Below are 21,626 nucleotides of genomic sequence, written 5' to 3'. Positions count from 1 at the left end.
TGCCTGTTCACCATCTTTTTAACATGAGGTAGTTGATAATCACTGCTTACCCAGGAGCACAGAAAGGATCACATTTTTTAGCAGTGAATACTGCTATGGCTTTGGAGGAGATATGGGAGCATTGTCACCCAGGAGGAGAAGTATCAGGGGAGAGTTTTATAAAGCTGTGGAGCCAGCTGGGATGCAGAGGCCAGTTCTCACCTGATGCTGCATTTTGGTTCTGGTTGTTTCAGCTTTCTCTCTCCTCAAGGACCAGGGATGCTTTTCCTCTATGCTGCAAAGTCTCCAGGAAAATGACCATTTTTTAAATCAACTGCTGCACAACAGAACCAACAGATTGAAGGTCTAGCTGTAGAATTGTTTAAGGCAACCATGCAAATTTGGATTCTTTATTTCCTCTAACTGAAGTAACTGTTTTCAGCCTAGAAGCTATTAGAGAGGGACTGTCTTCCACTTCTTTCATCCCCTAACGTAGCAGGGACTATTGCTATGGAGGAAGGATCCTGAAAGAAGGATCATAAGCAGTTCTTCCTTCATTCCCCTTCTTCAGAGGACCTTCCCTTTACTGTGTGCCAGTTCTGAACCAAAGCCCAGCTGCTGGGGCAAAATGCATGGTTGAACAGTTTTGTAGAAGCTGCAATGAGAAAACATGAAATTAATTTTGGGCTTTGAACTCAGGAACCTCTACAGGTCTTCAAGACCTGTCCTTTCCCATATATGCTCAGTCCTCTTGTACATTCAGATAAATTTGCCACAAACATTTCAAGGTAAGTGTTCCGAGAGCATGGCCAACTAGATAGAGGAGTCGCTGCTGAAAGGTGAGTTTGCCACTCATGGATGACAATAGGAGAACCACTCCTCTGCTTTTTTTGTCCTCTCAACAACACACCAAGTCATGACCATGTTACATTTATTGCTATAAAAACACTTCACATTTTCTAATAAAATATATAAGAAATTGGCATCTTCTTTAAGTTCAAAGGAAATGGACTGTTTAATGTAAAAACATGGCTGTGAATTGTAAAATCTTGTCACCCAAAGTCCATTCCCAGCTAGTGAGCAAACATTTGAGAAATCTCACACTCCATTAACAAGAATCTCAGCTATGCCTAATTTCCTTCATTTTATACATCATGCTAAAAACCTTTCTGAATTATTTTACAGCTGACAATTAATACTTTAACAATTACACTTCTGTGTGTGTTCCTGCTCCAGAAATTCAGTGAATTTCTCTAGAAATCCCAGTGACAGTTTTGCCTGAGTTGCTTTAAAGTGAAATCTTGAAGGCTCTAGTTACAATAATTATAACATACAGAAGTTCAATTAGTATTTGCTACATAGGTCATAGAACAGACTTAACACACTGTGATAGGTAGCAAATAGGTAAAATAATATAACATGTATAGAAAAAGGCAAAAAATCCTACTTAAATCAGAATTAGTGGTACAAAAGCACAGATGGCTTGAATTTAAAACACAGTTAAGATTTCAAACCTCACTGTGAAAAAAACTTGGGAAATGGTGTAACCAGCCAACATTTCTATAAGAAATAGAAAAGTCACCTTTCATTGCATTGCAATAGGTAGTTATGACAGTGGCAATTTATGGCTTTTTTCTTGCATCTTGTTGCTCTGAGATACTGAAAAGGATGAACATATTATGCATATTTTGGTCATTTTACACCATATACTTACTGCAATGTGATTAGCGACCTTCATACATTGCTTGTCAGAATCTCCATTACTGAGATCTCTGTCAACTACTAAATGTGGGAAGGAGAATGATTTATACTTGATTGAATGCAGCAACACTATGTAATAATATAAGGAATGGAATGAAGAAACTGAATTTCTAGATGAAAAAGCAGGGACAGCTTTAGCATTCTAGAACATAAATCCTTGGATTTGACTTGTTATATCTATCTGCTTTTGTAGCTATGAAGAAGTAGACTCCACTTATCCCTGAGTTATCCTGTCAGTTCTTGGAGTTCAGTATTTACATTCTTCTACTTCATAAAGTCATTTGTCCTTTTCTTAACAATATCAGGACAAACCACTGCCTGCATAAAAATACTGAGCTTACTGCTCAAGGAAAACAGACTACAGGCCTGATATTTTGAGATGTATAAAGTCCGTATATTAAAAACTGGAACATTCTCTAATCTCTTTCTGAGGCTGCTATTCTGCAAATACCTTTTTATTATCGGGACATAACTTTTTTTTTTTTTTTTTCCAAGTAGAACCATAATTTTTAAGTTAGCAAGGTGTTTTTAAGACTTTTATAGTAAAAAAAGTATAGTATAGTGGGGTGTGTTGCTCTAAGACTTGTCTTCATATAGGATGGTTTCTCTATTACCTCAATAGCATAATAACATTGAAACATCACTAGTACAATTATTCCTTATTACTTTGAAATAAAAATATTCCTTGATGAAAGAAAGTAATTGCACATTTCTCAGCAACTGTGTAATGCTCTTGTGCCATGAGACAAATCTGGGAAGATCAAGAAGTCATGTAATGACAAACCCAGACTATATATGCACTTAAAAGTTGCATGTTAGAGAGGTTATTGCACTAATCCAGCAGGCTTGTAACTCCACACACCTTTCTCTTTTAATAGTGAGCAGCAGGGTCAAGTATAAATAGACTTATTGTTTTCCTCTGGTATCCTCCTTCAGATGGGCAGTAGATCCTGTTTCTGGATGTTTCTTCACAGTGTCACTGCACTGACAGATCGCCGATGGCTTCCATGGTTCAACCTCTTAGCATTGTCTTTAGTCACTTTGCCACTGTCCTGCCCAGGATTTGTTACTCTGCTGGGGTAATGGCCAGATAAAGGTTCTGCTGAAGTGTCTGTAGCAGTAGATTCTTCCTCTGCCCACCTATTGAAGAAATAGTAGCCCTCTTCAAGTGTCAGTTTGCTGAGAGGATTCACTTCAGAGGCAGAAAGTCCCTGACTTTCTGTGTCCCCATGAGACACAACTGCTGCTGCTGGATGTAGAAAAGGTGATGCACATAAGTGGCTGATGTTTTGCTCAAGGTCATCATTAGATGCAGGTGATGCTACAGGTGCACCAGAAGGAGTTTGCTTTCTGGATCTCAATTTCTGGATTTCAAGATCCTGTTGCCCTCTAGGAAGCTTTTCTAGTTGCTGTGCTTTCAGAATCAGAGTTGCTCCAAAGGTTCCTCGTAGAGTAAAAATAAAGAACCTGATGAAAGAGGAAGAGAATGGACTGTTTTACCAGTGGGTTCCTTCCTTAATCTGCATCACATAACACAAAATCCAGTTGCTAATTTTCCATTGCTCTAGAAGTATCTGGTAGATAGCTTATACCTGACAGATGAAAGTTGACTCCTGAATCTTAATGCATGTAGCTTATCTTGACCTGTACAGAGTCAACTACATGTATATAAATACTAAATAAATGATAATAGAACCATTTGATAGCTGAACAGTGCAAGAAAGATACACAGAAGCCCACCAAGAGATGCAGTGTTTGAGGAGACTGAGATTATATTTATAATGCTAAAAAAGCCAAAGAAAGGATCTTATTTTGGTACATAACATAAAACCAGAAATAAAAAACCTTCAGCTTGTGGATTTGCTCAGGAAGGAGTAAAAAAAAAAGTCTTCTACCCACTCTTTGCAGGACAGAGAACTTGTACAGCTGTTTGTTACGTGCAGTTAAAGAGCACAATCCTCTCTCTCTCTCTGCATGTCATATCAGTTTTGTCTGAACATCTGTCATATGAGAGAGGCTGAAAGACCTGGGGCTGTTTTGTCTAGAGAAGACTGAGAGGGGATCTTCTTAATGTATATAAAGATCTGACGGGTGGGTGTCAAGAAGGAGGGGCCAATCTCTTTTCAGTGGTGCCCTGTAATAGGAAGGGGGGAAAGAGCATCAAGCTACAACACAAGAAGTTCCACCTCAACATGAAGAAAACCTTCTTTACTATGAGGGTTACAGAACACTGGAACAGGCTGCCCAGAGAGGTTGTGGAGTCTCCTTCTCTGGAGACTTTCAAGACCTGTTTGGACATTCCTGTGTGACATTACTAGGATATTCCTAGGTGTTCCTTCTGCAGCAAAGTAGTTGAACTTGATCTTCAGAGGTCCTTTCCAACCCCTGTGATTCTATATGCGTCATTATTTTTGTTCCACTTAAATGCCTACAAATCCACAATCTGTGAGCACAACAGTGCATCATTCCAACCTTGGCAAGAGTGCGATGACTGGGGTAATGAAGCAGAGTAAGTAGAAGGTGGGGTCTGACAGCTGCTTCTCCATGACCCAGTAGGGGTTGGTGGGAGGGTTGCAGACCACACAGGTGGCATTGTAGATCAGTGAGAAGACGAGGTAAAACACCACACTGCCAATCATTGTGATCCAGTGGAACAGGGTCTGTAAGAAGAATTGCATAAGATGACAGTGATGCTTGTAAGACTCTGACTCGGGGTGTGAGGCAGGGGGTACAGAGAAGGGTTAGAAAGAATGTGTCCAACAGATCCATGCTACTGAAAAGTGCAGCAGGAGAAATACCTGGAAATTAACTTACAAAGCAAGAGTGACACTGAATACCACTCTTTAAGAAACATATCCTCATATGATGAGTACAAATCGTTCTGTCCACAGGCACAACAGAAGCAAATTCTGTCATTATGCACATTAAGGTATTTTCCTGAGGTTAGTAATCAATTCTGGCACATCATGAAATCTCAGTGCACCTGCTACTCACTTTTTGTCACCCAGAATCGAGGGAAATGACTCTGAAATCAGACAATGCCATGTGTACACAGTATGCTGTGTTCAGGAAAGAAAAATAGTAATGAGACTAGGACAGGTCCAACACATACCCAAGTTTTCATTTCTAGAGCCTGGTGCAAGAGAATGGTCAGGAGGGAGATGGTATTGATGGGGTTCCCAAAGGAAAACACATCTATGTCGGAGTCCTCATATGTCTAGAAAACAGGCAGACAGACTGATGAGTCTTGACTATTCAGAAGTGATTTTTTCTATTTTTTAAGGAGGGTAGGAAAATGAGGGAATTAATGATCATGGTACTTACCAAATAGGGGACAAAGAAGCAAATTAAGCTTTGATAGAAGGCATCCAACATTGTTATAATAAAAGTTGACAGCTTGTATATCTGCAGGAATTTATAGATAACAGCCATTATGATGGGACATACATTCCTGGTCTGACCTGCAGACAGAGTTGCTATTTTCCTTCTATTCAGTCTACTGCTTATAGCTAACTGGTATCTCTTCATGAGTAAATGCCTCCTGAACAGCTGATTTAGATAAAAGACTTATCTCTGAACAGGCATTTTTCTCTGTTATAGCTAAAGACAGACCTTAGGAAGTTCAGATGGTCAACCAAGGGTCTTAAAAACTGAGCCTCCCATCCCGCCCAAAGGATCCATTCCTCAAATACTTTTTCAAACAGAGCTCCTCCAAAGGGTGAAATAATGAATCAAAAATCCTTCTTGTTATGGTTCCTTCCATTGAAACATCTACCTTGTGCCATTTTAATTTGACTACTCGTCACATTTGAGCTAATCTAGTGAGCTGTGGGGCCACAGCTCCCATGGAGTGGGATGCATTGTTGGAGTGACAGAAGGCTGGGCTCCTGTCGTTTCTTTCAATGCAGACAAAATTCCTAAGCAACAACAATGACCTCTTCAAAATGGTAAAGAGCACATATTTTGCATATACGTGAGGTCAAAGAGCTCTTAATGAAAGGGGCAGAAAGTCCTACAGAAAACCCTCACATTCTGCATTCCCTTACCCAGTTTTTTCAAAACGTCACTAAGAGAAGTAAATAAACAAAACAATTCATGCCTGGAACAGCCTAGACACTGAACTCTGACAAAATCCTGTGTGTATGAACAGGTATATTCCTGAACCTGAGAGCAGAAAAAAATGTCAGGCTGCTTATTGATTTAAGGGTTTGCATTTTCTTTTTGCCTTCATTTTTGAATTCACTTTTTGCTGTCATCTTTACAATATTTTCTTCTTCAGTAGGTTAAGACTGTACCAGCAAATCTGAGCAGAGTTTAATCATGTACCAGTTGAAGTATTTTACCCTCAGTCATTTGCCATCCTGATTTATTTATATCTCTGTATGGCTTAACTGAGAAATTTTCTATGTATTTGGCATGTCCATACACACATTTGCTTCATCATCACCTCTTCAGACCAGAAACACCAAACAAAGGGCTGATTCACTAGCCCATCACTTTACTGATTATAGTGCAGCATGCTGGAACCAAGCTGGATTGCTCCATACATTTAATAGCAGAAGAAAGCTTCCCATGTACATGTTTCACCTATGACCAAGCACCCAGCCTCACTTTCAGGAAGCAAATTGAAATATATGTTCCTTACTGGTTTTTCTGACAGCTACAAGTACATCTTACTTTAATGGACATCAGTAAAGTAGAAACCATAAATGGATCATTTGGCTCCAAGTAAGCCCGAAACTCTTTATCTTCTCTCCTTCCTCACAAACCAAAAACCCCTGTGGCCCTTTGGCTTATCAAGCACTTATTTCAGTCATAAAGACATACCTCTGAATTTTGTCCATTCTTGTACAACTCAGGGAAACCTAGAAGTGTTTCTGCAGAAACATCTCTATCCAGGATGCCAAAGAGAAGAGGGGGCACGGAGGTGAAGAAGAGATTGAAAAAAATCATCTGCCAGTAATCTATCATTGTGCTGCCTGAGAACCCACAGAAGAACTGGTACCAGAAGAGTAGGTTGACGTAGCTCTGTGGAGATGCAAATGCAAACAAAACATCTTGTTAGAAGCTGAACTTTGGCTCCTCATGTTCCTACATGTGATGTGTAGAAGCACATCATTCATCCTGATATGATTTCATTTCTCTTTACACGGTGGGAGTCAAGAAGTTGCATCTTTCCTGTGGCCTCTCCTTTATGTCCTCTTCCTTCCCCCTCACTGTTCTCTTCACAGCTGATCTGGACCCTTTAGTTTGCAATGCCTAGATGGTCTATGTCTCTCATATATCCATCTACAAGATTTTACATTGTTTTTCAGCAATCTCCCAAGAAGACATTATTTTCGTTCAAGGCACTGTCAGTAGACAGCTCTGCACTTTATTCCATAAAGCAATATATCTTTAGGGACTACTTCACACCCATCTACTGTGATATATCTCTTTAAAAGCCTTTAGATTTCTTTAAGAAAATACTAGAGAATGATTAAGTAAACTGTTCACAGCTCTGAGCATCAGGTTTTAAAATCCTTTTACAAACTGGTTATCTGTGTGGAATCAAAAGCCTCCTGCTCCCTGATGGAACTGGGGAGATAATAGAACAGCCGCATCCCAGTCTGGAGAGCTATTTTGCCTTGCAAATAAATAGCCTTTGAACTCTGAAAGGCTGCCCAATCAAGGGAAAAAAAGTTTCCATTTCCACTACAAATTTTAACACTGACAAGAAGTAATCGTTATTCAAAATTATGTTTAAAAAAACACCAGATACTTTGAATTCTAATATCCTTTCATGCTCACAGTGTATTTCATGTCAAATGAACTTGTTTGCACAGTCTTGTAGAAACTGTATTATCAGCTTTTTCCACTCGACATTAGTCTTCAATGCACAGCTCATTTGCATATACATTAAATTTTTAATAAAAATGCCAGATATGACTGCATCATTACTTGCAAAGTACTACCAAATTAAATGCAAAAATTCAGAAGTTTCACAGGCAGCCACTTATTAGTGAAGAGTCATCTTATACATTCCAGCACTACTCATCTGCTCTTCCTTACACAAATTTTACTGGGAGGCTCATGGGTATTATTAATAAAGTTTCTTGAACCACCATATAAAAGTTACAAAGCCTTGAGTCTTTTTCCTTCTGGAATAATGCTGTTTCAAGATAAATTTAGAGCCCTTATAGCCCCAAGGCTTCATGCAGCCCATTACTAAGAAAGAGGCAGCACACTACGCGCTTGCAAAGTGAAGAAACAGGAACTGTAGCTTCATAAAAAGACAGTATAACTACAAATCCAAAACCAATTCCCTCCCCAGCCATGGACTTAATCTTTCCTAGGATGAAAACTTCCAGAATTTTAATAAGCTTACCACATTTTTGTAGAAAAAATAAATCACCATCTTAGCCAGGCGAGCATAACACCAGTGTCCATGGACAAGAAGCAGCTTTTTGAGATGCTTAAAGCGGGATATTGCGAAGTCACTTGCCATCACAGCCTTTGGAAAAAAGAATAGAAGTTAATTTACAATTCATCTTTTTCCCACCTGATATGATGACTTTTTAAGGTGGACATTGAAATTATTTCCTTCTATTGGATATTGTAGGAAAAAAACCCGCTTGAGGAGATAGTTGGAACTTTCTATCACTTCAGAACTCTCCATCCTAGGAGAATGAGGAAGAGGGGTGTATGGGAAAGAATTAGGGACAAAACTCACTGAATTAAAATCAATAAAATCTGAAAATGTTATAGCAGAGACAATCCAGAAACCAGATGCTAACCTAACACTGGATGGGCATCTGCTAATTTTCCAGTCTTCTGAGCAAACACACATTTGTCCAGGCGTGCTAATTGTTGGCTCAAAACACTCTTTTTGGATGGACCCTATTTATGAAGTGCATATTAATTCACAACAGTAATTATGCCAACTTGCATCTCTAAGATGACACTCAAGAGTACAGAGTTGGTATGAAACTTAGTAAGCAGCAGGGGATTACATAACAAAAGAAGAAATGAAATAAATGGAAGGGATACCTGCATGCCTTCTTGACCAGATATTCCAATTCCAACATCAGCTGCCTGAATCATACTTACATCATTTGCACCATCACCTAGAAGGGAATGACAGGATGGAACAGTCAGGGTGCAAGAAAGGGTGCTTAATACAAAGTGCCTATATCAGAACAAAAAACCCCAACACTCAGCTATGCTGATAAAGGGTATTCTGCTCTATCATGCATCTTAATTAGGGTAACTGATATTCAGCATCAAGCAATCATGACCTCTAGGCTCTGATGTTGGTTGGAACATTTTCTTGCACAGAGACAGGGATCCTTCAGGACTAAGTCTGACATCTGGACTGGCTGGGTGGTGGCATGGACATCCTGACACCATCTACATCTATTTACGTTGTTTTGTGTGTTTCTGCTTGGTGAACTCCATATGCTCAGCAACATGCTCTGTAGCACCCCACTGCACTGAATTCTCCAAATTATAAGAAAAAATTTGATTGCACTTGACAATGTAACAAGCTAATTTCAGGAGTTGTTCTGCTGCAAGTTCAACTTGCAGCAATACATTAAATACATAATCAGATGGAAGCAACAGCCGTGGCTGTTACCTGCAACAGGGAGATTTTGTATTAAGCTAGCTGGTAAAGCAAACTAAATGAAGCAGAGGGCTGCAAGCTTGTGCTTTGAACTCTAAGGCAAAGAGAGAAATTTTAAAATACATCAGATATACTCTTTTCTGTTTTGCCCACAGAGGTGTATTTTTAAATTTTAAAGTAATAAAAATCAATTCTGCAAGGATTTTTAGCGGGATGACATATCAAAAGGAGAGCAGGAAACTCAAAGCATTATTGGGAGTTAAAAAGCAAAGGAGTCAGTGTTAATCCCATTCTGGGGATAACACTGTTTCCGCAAGCTGGGAAAATCTGGTAGGAAAAGAGAGGGCCCAAAGAGAGGGCCTACTTGAGGGAATGTGTGCACAATGTTTGTGTCGCTGTGCATGGGTGGGACTGCTGGCAGAGTCTGACTTTGTAGTGCCTTCATCTTGTGTAAATGGGGGCCAGATTTGCTCACTGAGAGCTGGAGAAGGACTTTTGTATGGCTGTTGATCAGGAAAGACCATTCAGTGCTATTTCCCCACTGTATCTATCCAAGGCACAAGAAATGGCTCATACAACACATTCCATACGTTTCCATAGCTCATCAAGAAAGAACCTGCTTCCCCCTTTCTCCGATGAGATTCAGAGTGGAGGTACCTATTGACAGGGTCATCACTTGAAGCTGCCTGCGGACAAGCTTGACCACCATGCTCTTCTGGAGAGGGGTGGAACAGCAGCAGAGCACAGAGCGGCAGTGCTTGGTCAGTGCCAGGAACTTCTCCTCCAGGCCCCCCTGGAAGATGATGTTCAGCGTCTGTCCGTCAATCACCAGCCCGAACTCAGAGCTGGGGGCCTCAGAGGCTGAGAAACACATTGGGATGATGCCAAAAAGTTTCCTCGGTGGTTGTTCAACCTCAGAATTCTTCCTCACCTCTTCCAAGGTTAAATCCAGGAGAGATTCACAAGTTTCCTGTGAGAAAACAGAAGTGGTTCTAGAAATAGTTATCTCCATCTCCCTTTACAGCACAGCACCTTACAAAGCTTATGTCTGTATAATCATGCCAGTAGCTTTAAGCCTATCAGATAAACATCAGGGGAAACTGACTGAGAAATGCACTGATTCATCAGACTCTAGATTATTTCAATGATGTCACCAAATCCTTCAGTGAAAACACTGCACATCCTATCAGCTGGTTGACAGCAATAAGACATAATTGTAAAAGAAAAAAATCTTCACATCAGGAAGACATATTTGTATTTGCAGTTCTGAGAGTACCAAAAAATTAAAATCCTTATTTTTTTTCTAAAGGAGATTTTTTTTAAAAAATATTTTTTATCTGGATGTTGTGAGATGTTGCAGCTTGTGCTTCCCTCAGAAATAAACTGCAGTAGAGAAACAACAGGTTCAGATTTTCAGAAATAGTAACTTTGACATTTTGGTCTTTTCTAGGTCACTAATTAGGTGTGTGTGGCCTGGACAGAAATAATGCTTCATATTGCCCAGCTCTGTGCCTCAAACACCAACAATGTCTTTCCCTCATCCAATTTACCTCATTTTGGACCAAAGTCCTGTTTCAGTTGCAAGCAACTGGAATTTACTTAGTATGAAATACAAACAGATTTAAGAGGAGCACTTGTGTCTTTTCCATAGAGATCTAAATTGGTTCACCACTAACAGTGAAAACCCAGCATGATCTGAAAGTTATTTTGCTGCCTCTTAGCACTAAAAGTCCTCCTTCAGTGGCATGACACTGAATACCTGAGGAGCTAATCACTCCCTTTTCTGTCAGCTTTATTGAGTAATGATTCAGTTCCAAAATGTTATTTTCACTTTATGTTGCATAAGGTACATGTGTAGGATGTTTGCAAGATTTAAATTACACTTAAGTGGGAGGTTCTGGAATCAAATGTACCTCTGGCATCTAATAAAAAGCTGCATACAGCCTGCACACCAAAAACCTCTAAAAAATATTGAAGCAGCATCACCTTTCTGAGAACCAACCAAAAATTGTAGCGGAAATTCCTGGTTTGGCTTGGCTCTTTAAATAAATCCCCCAAATGACTTACTTGTGTTGCTTAATCCCTGGAAGATATTTCATTTCCAGTGTTTGAATAAACAGCTGGGTTTAGGGGTGGGAAGAGAGTTCCTTCCCACTGAAGTCAGTTTAAGGGCTAACTTTGACAGTTAATAGGTCACTGTGAAAGCAGAAGTACTTTGTATGTATTGTTTGTTTTCCCCCCTCTGCTGCCACTGGGAGACATTTTCAGAACCTGGGTCCTCCAGCCTCAATTTGAAAGGGAGGGAGCTAAACCCTTTTGTGGGCCAGCTTCCACTGAGCCACCCGTATTCATGCAAGCACCCATAAGTATGCAGTTGCATCTGAACCTAGGTCAAGGGCCATCTAGGGTGCTACAGGTAAATGCACATGTCTATGTCTCCTGTAGCTAGAGCAGTCCTGCCTGCAGCATCACTCCTCTAACAGAAACCATATTCTAATTTCCATCCTAAATATACTCATTCTGTCTTCCGTTAAAGCAGATCTGTGTATCAAATGAAATTACACATTGAAGCAAGGAATGGATTCCGTGCCAAATTCCGTATCATCTTCACATGTTTCCCTATTTCTGTGACACTAAAAGAGGGAGACATTTGCACAGGATTTTATTCTTGTTTGGAAAGCTACTAACTGCAGGCAAAAGCAGTTAGAAAGCAGGCCACCTAGCTGCTCTGTACAATTGCCTATCACAAGAAAACCAGTCAGTATTTTAACTATATGTAATTAATCCTCACAACAGCTTTACAGAGAAAAGCAAGCTTGTATTGGTAACCACCCTGCTGTGGGGAGTTGAACTGAGGCAACCAAGACAAGTGACTTGCCTAGTTGCAGAAAGAAGCCCTGCATTCCCTCCTCAGCCTCCCATCTACCAATGGAAAGGTTGCTCTCATGGTAACTACTGCTACAGTTGAGCATGGGCCAAGGGTCCTCACTGCATCTAAGGACAGAGCTGCACACTGGGAAAAGGGCAGTGGCTGCTGCCTGGGGCACCTCTGGGTGCAAAAGGAAAAAAAGAGTGGCACATGTACATTGCAACAAAATAGAGTGGCACAGCTGACATTTTGGACCCTGTTTTGGGGCTTTAGAAATGATCAGGGCTCACTTCTCCTAAGCAAACGGGTCTGGTTTAGCCATAGTGCCTGAACTCACTCTCCCCTAAACCCATCCAGAAAGCCATCCGTCCCACCAGGATGCCTGGAGGGATGGACACCAGGCTGTGCATGGCAGTGGCTATCCTGCTTTCTGAGAGCAAGGCATGGTTTTCATGCTTACATTGCTTCACAATCTGCAAAAACCAAGGCTGCTGTTCTAAAGCCTCTCATGTCTTAGTGGCATCTATCATCTCCAAATGTTAGGACTGTATTTTCTCACTTCCATTCAGATGGTTTCAGGAACAGCCATAGATTGCACCACAGACTGTTCACTCTGTTTTTGTGAATCACAGGAGCTGACAGACATGCCCTAGAAATTATTATCCTCACTTTGGAGTATGTTTGCATTGCCTCCTGCCTGACCTTCTCATTGCCTGTGGAAGTTTAGGGAATATCTGTGCACATCAGCAGCTATGTGTGCCACCATGGAATGTCAAGAAAGTGACTATGTTCTTAACTGGTCCACAAGAATTGTAGTTAGATTTTCAAGAGGGTGAAATGCTGCTTACACAAAAAGATACTGGATGAAAGTGTTCACTAATAAATTTCTGATGAAGCCTAATCCTGTCAGGCCTTAGGCTTTCTAGAAAGCTCTGAATGTAATGAAATCTACACCTGCATATTTTTATACACCGAATCATACGTACTTTCCAAGTGTCTTCCTAGAGATATCACCTGGGATTAAAATATCATTGTAGCTGAAGTTTCCATTGCAAGGTGAAAAGCCAGATATCAATATTATTAAGGAATCAGGCACTTAAACTGCACGTTACCTTCTTGCTAAAGCTCACTATTCAGGTAACTTTTTAAAAAAATGTATTTTCATTTGGAAAAATTATTGTACATTAATTGAATAGAACTCTGCATAACAGCCTCACATTCCAATTCATCCTGTTATGTGTGGTCTGGAGAGGTTCTGGCCTGATGCTGCTATGTGGGTTTTTGGTTTCCTTGTGTTGAAGGTAGCTTAAAGCAAAACAGTGCCAAGCTGCATGACACAAAGAAAAGGAAAGATAGAAAATTCTGTGGATCTCTACTCACCTTATTTTCAGTGTTAATGGTGAAGACTGTGTCTCTCTGCTTCAGCAGTTTACAGGAATAGGCAATGTTAACTGCAGTTTCCTGTTTGTCTCCTGTCAGCACCCAGATTTGTATCCCAGCTTCTCGAAGAGCTGCAATAGTGTCAGGCACTCCATCCTGCAGCCTATCTTCAATCCCTGTTGCTCCTGAGCAAACAAAAAAAGAAAGAGCAATCTAGTTTTCTTTCATTTAGAAATCATGTTGCTATTTTCTTTTTTAAGAAAAAGTCTTTAACTTCCAACTGTGATCCTGAACTTATTGAGAGCTGATCCAAGGTAGTGTCCAGCAAACAAACACACAGGCACAAGATCTGCATTTGGGTGAAGATCTGAATGTCTCAGCAATCATGTTCTGGCTCTTCATTTTACTCTTTGCTAGAACAATGCATTTCATTTCTTCATAATAATCCAAAATGACAATGTACTGGCAGAGGAATTACAACATATGCACATTTAAAGTACTGCATTAAGTCCCATCAAAGCAACCAGAAAAGATGAACTTTGACTATTTAAATGGATGTTAGCACTACTGTCAAGTTAGATGCTTCACCCTTCAAAAGGAGAAAAACAGTACAGTAAGTTTTCTTTTTAAAAATGCACAAATTTAGAAGAGATGCCAACACTCATCCTCATGGTAAATCACTATCTGAATGTTGCAATGCTCCTTTTCTTATCTCTTCCACTAGAGGTCAGTTTGAAGATGCTGTAACTGTGATACGTTAAAGGTAGGCATTGATTTGAGCTAAAAGAACACTTTTTGTGAAATTAAGTATGAAAGCACAGAGCCCTAAGAGTTGGCAAAGGTAACAATTTCTGACAAGATCTACATTACTTCTTACGTGGTTCTGCTTATAGCATTTACTGTTATTACTCTAATTTTTTAAATCACTGCAGAGATTATGGGAAGCCATTATGCTAATAGCTTGCAATCACAGAAATTCGGGATAATGAAATATGGGCACAGATTGTATTCACAGAAAGATGAGACAGAGACAACACTGAAAATCAAAGTCTTAAAGAACAAAATGTTTGGAAACAACAACAAGAGAAATCACTGAAGTGCTCTGTAATTTAACAGAATAATGTTGTTAAATAAGATGGTGATGGATGATACACAAGTGCCAATGAATGTAAGTTTTAAGATGAAATATGCCTTTACAAAGTGCAGAAAGCAAACATGACAATGCAACAACAGCAGGAACTCAACTTGGAAAAATGCTTAGGTAGAGAGCAATTTAAGATACCTTTTTTAACAATACAGTTTAATTACCAAAATTGCCTTGAATTTGTGCTCAAAAGTGAAGTTAATTTATAATTTTTGTCGGTTTATCTAAGGACACAAACACACAATTGCTTATTTACTGTGTCAGCTGAGCCACAGTAACAGCTGATGTTCATGTTCTTTGCTCCTGGCACATGAGAGTTTCCGTACACTTTTTCAAAGTTACTGCTGCTCAAAATGCACAAGAACTTGTTTAGACACTGTCATTGGACTGTACACCCTAGCCCTGAGATTTCCAAATCTCAGAGGAAGGCTTTTTGATATAAATTAGTATAAGCTGTTGCCTGTCTGATTGCCAAGAATATCACAGGGGAGCAAGTGATACTTCACACAATGACAATTCTTATTTTTAGCTACCCAGCAAGGTGAGCTTGGTCTCCAGATGCTGTGCTGTCTCCATTAACAGCTCCTCTCTGTTGTCAATTGCAGTTTCTGCCTCTCGACGAAAATTGGCCCATTTTTGAAAGTCATCTTCATTCAAGACCTGCATAACACAATTTAAACAGAGCTCATTGGAAATTTAAATAAGAGAAGAATGCCAACATTCAGGATCACAGAGACTGAACTCATATCCAAGCTGGTAAATTACTGTGTTGCCTTTAAAATAACACAAACGAGAACTAGCAAAAACTACTAGAAATAGCAGTAACAAGAAAAATAAGACCTTCCTTCCTGCTTGTATAGTGGCCTGCAGCTAAAACTTAAAAACATGACCTAGAGAAACTCTTGATCAGGTAGGCTTTAGAGTTGGGACTTTGAACTGGAACACACAGTTCCTGTAGGCTGCTCTACATTTCTCCAGAGCTTTAATATGACCTGTTGGTTGCACATAGAAAAATTCTGTGTTAAAGCATCAGGCTAAGATGTACTAACCCAGGCTCAGGGCAGGATTTTTAAAAGCTAAATGCCAAGAAAAACAGAAAAAGGTTGGCTCCTCTGCAGACTTCTTGTTTCTTGCTTGGAATCACTGTAGAGAAGGTCAGCCAGAGTTACCATAAGAGACACTGAAATGAGTGTTTTGAAACTGACCAAAAATCCATCATCTGCTCAGACTGAGGAAACAGAGGAAAAAGAGATTGCAGAGCAATCAAATAGAATGACAGAAAGATGGGCTGTATCTGGCTTGTTTTCTGAAGCAGAAAGAATTACAAGCTTTATGTTTGATGAATAAATCTATTGCTATATACAGAGCAAAGCTGTAAACAATATTAAGCTTATGTCCTCTTACTTTCTTAGCTATGCACAGAGTTCGTAGGCCATCATGGGCATAATAGTCCAGATGCTTCTGTGTTTTTTCTTTTATTCTTCTCATTCTCTTTGCATTCATGTCAGCTGTGAAACACAAGGAAAAGAGTCTGTATTTTAAGCACAGATAATTTCAAACATAGTGGCCTACGATTAAAAAAGAGTGGACATTACAGAAAACTGGATTTCAGTATAACAGTGATTGCTTAAAAGCTTGAAAGTGCTGGCTTTACATAAGTTAAAGCTTGCTAAAGATGCTTGTTTCCTTTAAGATAACATTACTTGTGGGTTTGTTTGTTTGCTAGAGTTACAGCACTCTTCCTGACAAGCTAAAATACAGCGGTCAGGCCCTTATGACAGTATTAATGCAAAGTACACAATCCACATGGGTTAGTGCTGCCAATGAATTTTAATTAGCCAGTTCCATATTCTGAGCACTACTCGGGTTAAATAAATACCTCAGTTCTGATCTGCAAGGGTAACACTTGAGAAAGCTTATTCTTTTTTTATACTTCTAATGTCTACATAGACTATTTCTTGCAGAAAAAGAAAGTGCTGCAAACTTCTTCTTTATAGGACACAGAACAGAAAGAGCTGATTGGCTGATTACCTTCAGCAGAATCTTCCAGCAAGTCCATTATAACGGAATCAGCTCCTTTTGTGTAGACAACAATCTCATTGGTTAGAGGGTGTCTCACCACTACAGACATCCTTTTCCTTACTGAGTCAAACCCCAAAGTGTAGAGGATATCAAAAGTCAGGAGTGTGCCTTGTGGCAACCGTACAGTCACCTGCTCAGGAGTTCGGGACACCAAAGTAAAACTATATGCCTGGGCAGCATAGACAAGCGCTGCCTCATCTGGGCTCTCAGCCTCATAGCAAAAGTCTGTTGGCAAGGAACTGTCAGTCATGGATTTAAAAACCTCATCCAAGGAAGCACTACCAATATCTGTGCTGCTCTGGCCCTGGAGCCTATCACCTCTACCACTGGCACCGCAGTCGTCATTGTCACAGCAACCCAAGGCAGCAAGGTGCTCCTGGGTGCTCTGTGCACTGAAACTAGCACCCAGGTCTGAACCAGAGTGACATGATGAGAAAGACTGACTCAGGCTTGCTAATTTTAGCCGTTGAAATATCTGATGAATCTTCTCCAGGGTGATTCCTGAAGGTTTGATTGGTGGTGGGACTGTGACCTAGAAATAGGAGAAAATCCATAGTTAAAAATAAATGAATGCGAATTACAAGATAATTTTCAAATCCTCAATACATTTTTCTGTATCTAAATGATGATAACTAGAAAAGCATTTTTTTCTATTTACTTGTGACAGGGAATTCTGTAGAGGACCCTTAGGTGAGTTAGCATCCAAATTTGATGGTGATTTTTATCTCTACCTCTAAAGCAGAGATGGAATCAAGTCCCTTGCAGTTCTGTCAATGACCTGGGAGATCAGAGGAAACCCAGCATATTCCATATACTTCTTAGAGTATATATAATACAAAATCTAAAATGTGGATACTGTGGTAGCCATAGCTATTCATCAAACATTAGAAGCCACATTAGGAAGGGATATACCCAGGCAGGGAAACAGTAGATATTATACAGAAGGTAAAAGAACTAGAGGACAACTCCCAAACAAACTATTTTTCATCATTTCAGGTTTCACTGAACACTGCTCTATGCTGTTAAATAGAAGTACAATCAATTTTCCTCATATACTTAAAATTAGATTACCCTTTGTCTTGGCTCAGTAGTTGTGGAGACCAGGACTGTATTGCAGATGGCAAGGGCAAGGAAAAAGTCAGTAAGGGATGTGGAAGTCTTCATATGTATAAAAGGAGAAAGATTTTCAGTCTGCAGTGCAGCTTCTCTCACTCTCCTCAGCAGCCTGCTGTCGGGAGTCACATCCTTCTCCTGGAAGAGAAATCACTAAATGAGGATTATTCCCATTTATCCTTGTGCCCAAGGAAAAAAAAAACAAATCAAACAATTATCAAGTTGCTTGCTTCTTCTTGCCTATTATCGAATTTACACCTAGAATGATGTAAGGTAAATGTGCCTTTTGTACTCAACATCTAGGGAAAAGAAATACTTTCTAAAAGCCGCATAACTAGATAATTAGAAGGAAATGCATCTTGAAAAAGGTGATTTCAGAATTCAATTTCTTTTGATATTTACTAGAAATCAAGAATAATCTCTACTGTGGCCCTCAACTTTGGAACTGCTAACTACTGATTTAAAGGCCATAGCAGAATCAAGTGGACTTGGAAGCTCCCATTTCAGCGTGGGAACTTATAGTTATTTTAACAGAGACTGTATTGTGCTTGTGGCTTGGTAACAGCAATGTTGCTGGTTATTTCCAGAATCATTTTGCTGTGCACCCAGAAAAAGAAACTCTCTCAAACTGTTCTTCCTCAGTTTTTACAATAAACAAACAAATAAATAAATAAATGCATACATACTTTATTTGTTCCTGAAATGTTCCTGTAATTTCACTACCATAATCTTTCTAATCAAACCTTAATTTGCAAGCCAAACCACTTAACAATGTCACTTACCTACAACTTAATCTGATGTAGGGCTATGGGAGTATTACTTTTAATGGAAATTTTGTGTCAGCAGAGCCTGGTTTGGATTTAATTCAGGATCATATTTAACAAAATCTTCCAAATTTAAAACACACCTTCCTGGGGGCCAACACTTTTGGGTGCCTTCTTTAAGGAACTGCCAAAGTAACTCAACTGCTTTCTAGTTGACCTCAGCTGTTACCTTCTCCTCCTCCAATCTATCAGGTTCCTTAAATTCCCAAAATTAGCAACAGAAGTCAACCAACCACCCTCACAGCTGTTTTACACTGAGCTGAATTTGTTGCTTTGTAGCTCCTGCTTGATAAAGTGAATAGCAGTTCTTAAACCATCCTAATAATTGCAAATAAATCTACTGCTCATTTTGCAGCACAGAGCTCAATTAAAATCCAAAGATGTAACGAGGTTTTGCAGTCTCTCTGCTGCAGGAAGCTCTGCTTTCTCTGGCTCAGTGTGTTCACATTTTTTTTTTTTTTCCAAATATGGAACAGGTTTTAAGTACAGATGCACCCTTTCTCTAGAAAACTGATGCACACTGAGGATAAGCCTGATTTTGTAGTTATCTTCTCAGGTCTTTTAAATGGACCCAGAGGCTGAAAAGTTAAAGCTGTGATTCATTAGAAACCTTTTCACAGCACTGCACTGCAGCAGGCAGCTTCTGTGGGTGTGTCTGTTGCCAGTACTGTGCTTTGTACATTCAGCAATCCCAAAAAGCTGAACTGGGCAATTCCGATGAAGAATACATCTGAGCAGACACAACTGTCAAAACAGTAGTGTTGGGAATTATATTAAATTAAAAACATGAAAACTCACTGCCTGTGTGTCCAGCTATTCATATAATTTCCCCGTGATTTGCCGCAACTAGAATGAGCCTCATGAACCACAAATTATTATACATGGATTGCAGCCTCTCCTATCCAACATCATTCTCCAGAATTTTTTTTGCATCAATATCTGCCTCTAGTTCACATCAGAAATAACAACGCACTGATGGATATTTGACTTCAGTCTTTCTGAACTCCACATTTCCTTTCTGGCAAACAAAAAATCATCAGGTCAGTTTTGGCCTCAGAGACCAGGTGCAAAGATCACATGAAGAAATGACTGTTTTGCACTGCTCATGAGTGACAGGCCACCCACGGGCCTGTGCCTCTTTGTATAAGTCAAAGATTCCTGAATGACCTCTTTTACAGTGAAACCATTCAAGTAATCTTTCCCACTCCTGAATTTCTCCTCCTGTGGTAACTGATTGGATTTCCTTCACATTGAATCTGGTTAGTTCATCAACATAGTTATTCCACTTACTAGCCTCATCTTTTAAATTGGTTTGGTGAGAAGGTATCCATCCATGAAAATTAGGGTTCTCTTTAGCAATCTTCAGCTTTTGCTGCCATTTCTCTTTATGCCATACAGGCACCATTAATTTCCCAGACCTCAGGTTTTAAAAGCAAAATAATATGAAGATCTATATTTATCAAAATGTTTTTCTCCTTTTCTTTTCAACATTCAGTGAAAACAGAGCTGACAGGAATTTCCAGCCTTATGAAAATTCAGGACATAAAAAAAAATATTCAGAAAAACAAATATGTTCATTGACCAGCCTGAACATATATAAACCCAAACAAACAAACAAAAAAGGGAATGAACTAAAATAGCTCTGATGATGATGATCAGATAAATTTCCCATCTTTTCAATGTTAATGATTTTGTTAGTGAAAATGCTGATGTTATAAAATGCCTGGTTGATGTCACTCATTTTCTAAGATTTCCTCATTAAGTTGATAGCATTTTTGCTACCTGATGGCACTAAAACTTGATGGCAATAGGACAATAGAAATCTCTACTAAATGCCTTTAATAGCAAGGTACTATTTATTTGAATTATTAAATCTAGAAGAAATGTGCTGCCCCAATCATAATTCTTAAGAACACCTAAAGGTAGACAGAGTAAATGTTAATTCTCTATTCTGTTCCAAATTTGCTTACAATTTTATATTTTCCCTACTCTTTTTAAAGTTCCCTTAAGTCCTTCTGTCAACCACAGCTCTGTTGTTTTATATCACATTTTTTTTGATTTTTCCCTCTGGGAAGTTGCAGCAGCCACAAGGAAGCAAATTTAAAAAGTATACTGGCATTGTCTTCTTTTGAGGTACCCAGAGAAACCAGTAAGTAGGCCAGTGCCACCTTGGAGGTTCTAAAATGAGATGGTGTCCTCTAGTTGTGTTGAAAGCTGTTTCTCCAGAGGGCCAGTCAGGCAGTATGAAACATCAATTTCTGTTTTCACAAAAGGTGTGACAAAACAGGTAACTCTGTTCTTTTCCTAATTTCATTAGATATTTCAGATATATACATGTCCATGAGCAGTAGGTATTTTCTACTTGGACTTCAGTAAGGCCTTTGACCCTGTCCCCTGTGAGATGCAGGTAGACAAGCTGTTGATGTGTGGGCTGGGTAACCAGGCAAATGGACTTAAGATGAACTTAAAACTGGCTGAATGGCCAGGCCCAGGGGATGATGATCAGCAGTGTAAAGTCTAGTTGGAGGCCAGTGACAAGTGATCTATCCCAAGGATGAACACTGGGTCTGGTCCTATTCAACACGGGAGAAGTGGCAGATACACCACAGGGTGATGCTGCCCTCCAGAGGCACCTCAACAGGCTGAAGAAATAGGGGCCTAAGGCTCTGTCTGCATCATACCTATGTTACTTTGACTCCAAAAAAAGACAAGCAATACTATTTATTCTTCCAGGCTCTGAAGTCTCCAGTTTAATTAACTGTATCAAATGACATGGAAATACTCTATCTCAGAGACACACTAAACTGAACATATTAATTGATAAGAGCTTCATGGATTTCAGCAAAACATCAAAACTTGTCAGGCAGAGAA

General features: G+C 39.5%; 1 protein-coding gene across 1 annotated transcript in view; it reads right to left on the bottom strand.

Moving 5' to 3' along the window:
* Nucleotides 1–2,708: 2,708 nt before the first annotated feature.
* ATP10B (ATPase, class V, type 10B) overlaps nucleotides 2,709–21,626 on the bottom strand; it is a 50,693-nt gene continuing 31,775 nt past the window's right edge. Inside the window, exons 10-22 of the mRNA XM_010001953.1 lie at nucleotides 17,890–18,069; nucleotides 16,768–17,350; nucleotides 16,141–16,244; nucleotides 15,270–15,396; nucleotides 13,593–13,777; nucleotides 10,001–10,313; nucleotides 8,770–8,846; nucleotides 8,108–8,233; nucleotides 6,568–6,768; nucleotides 5,065–5,145; nucleotides 4,853–4,957; nucleotides 4,213–4,400; nucleotides 2,709–3,207 (exon numbers count right to left, since the gene is read on the bottom strand). Of these exons, the coding sequence (XP_010000255.1) occupies nucleotides 2,709–3,207; nucleotides 4,213–4,400; nucleotides 4,853–4,957; nucleotides 5,065–5,145; nucleotides 6,568–6,768; nucleotides 8,108–8,233; nucleotides 8,770–8,846; nucleotides 10,001–10,313; nucleotides 13,593–13,777; nucleotides 15,270–15,396; nucleotides 16,141–16,244; nucleotides 16,768–17,350; nucleotides 17,890–18,069 (2,769 nt within the window). The remainder of the gene's footprint in view (nucleotides 3,208–4,212; nucleotides 4,401–4,852; nucleotides 4,958–5,064; nucleotides 5,146–6,567; nucleotides 6,769–8,107; nucleotides 8,234–8,769; nucleotides 8,847–10,000; nucleotides 10,314–13,592; nucleotides 13,778–15,269; nucleotides 15,397–16,140; nucleotides 16,245–16,767; nucleotides 17,351–17,889; nucleotides 18,070–21,626) is intronic.

Source organism: Chaetura pelagica, unplaced genomic scaffold, assembly GCF_000747805.2.
Source record: "Chaetura pelagica isolate M959 unplaced genomic scaffold, ChaPel_1.0 scaffold356, whole genome shotgun sequence".
NCBI classification, from domain to species: Eukaryota; Metazoa; Chordata; class Aves; order Apodiformes; family Apodidae; genus Chaetura; species Chaetura pelagica.
This window is presented reverse-complemented; position numbering and strand designations above follow the sequence as displayed.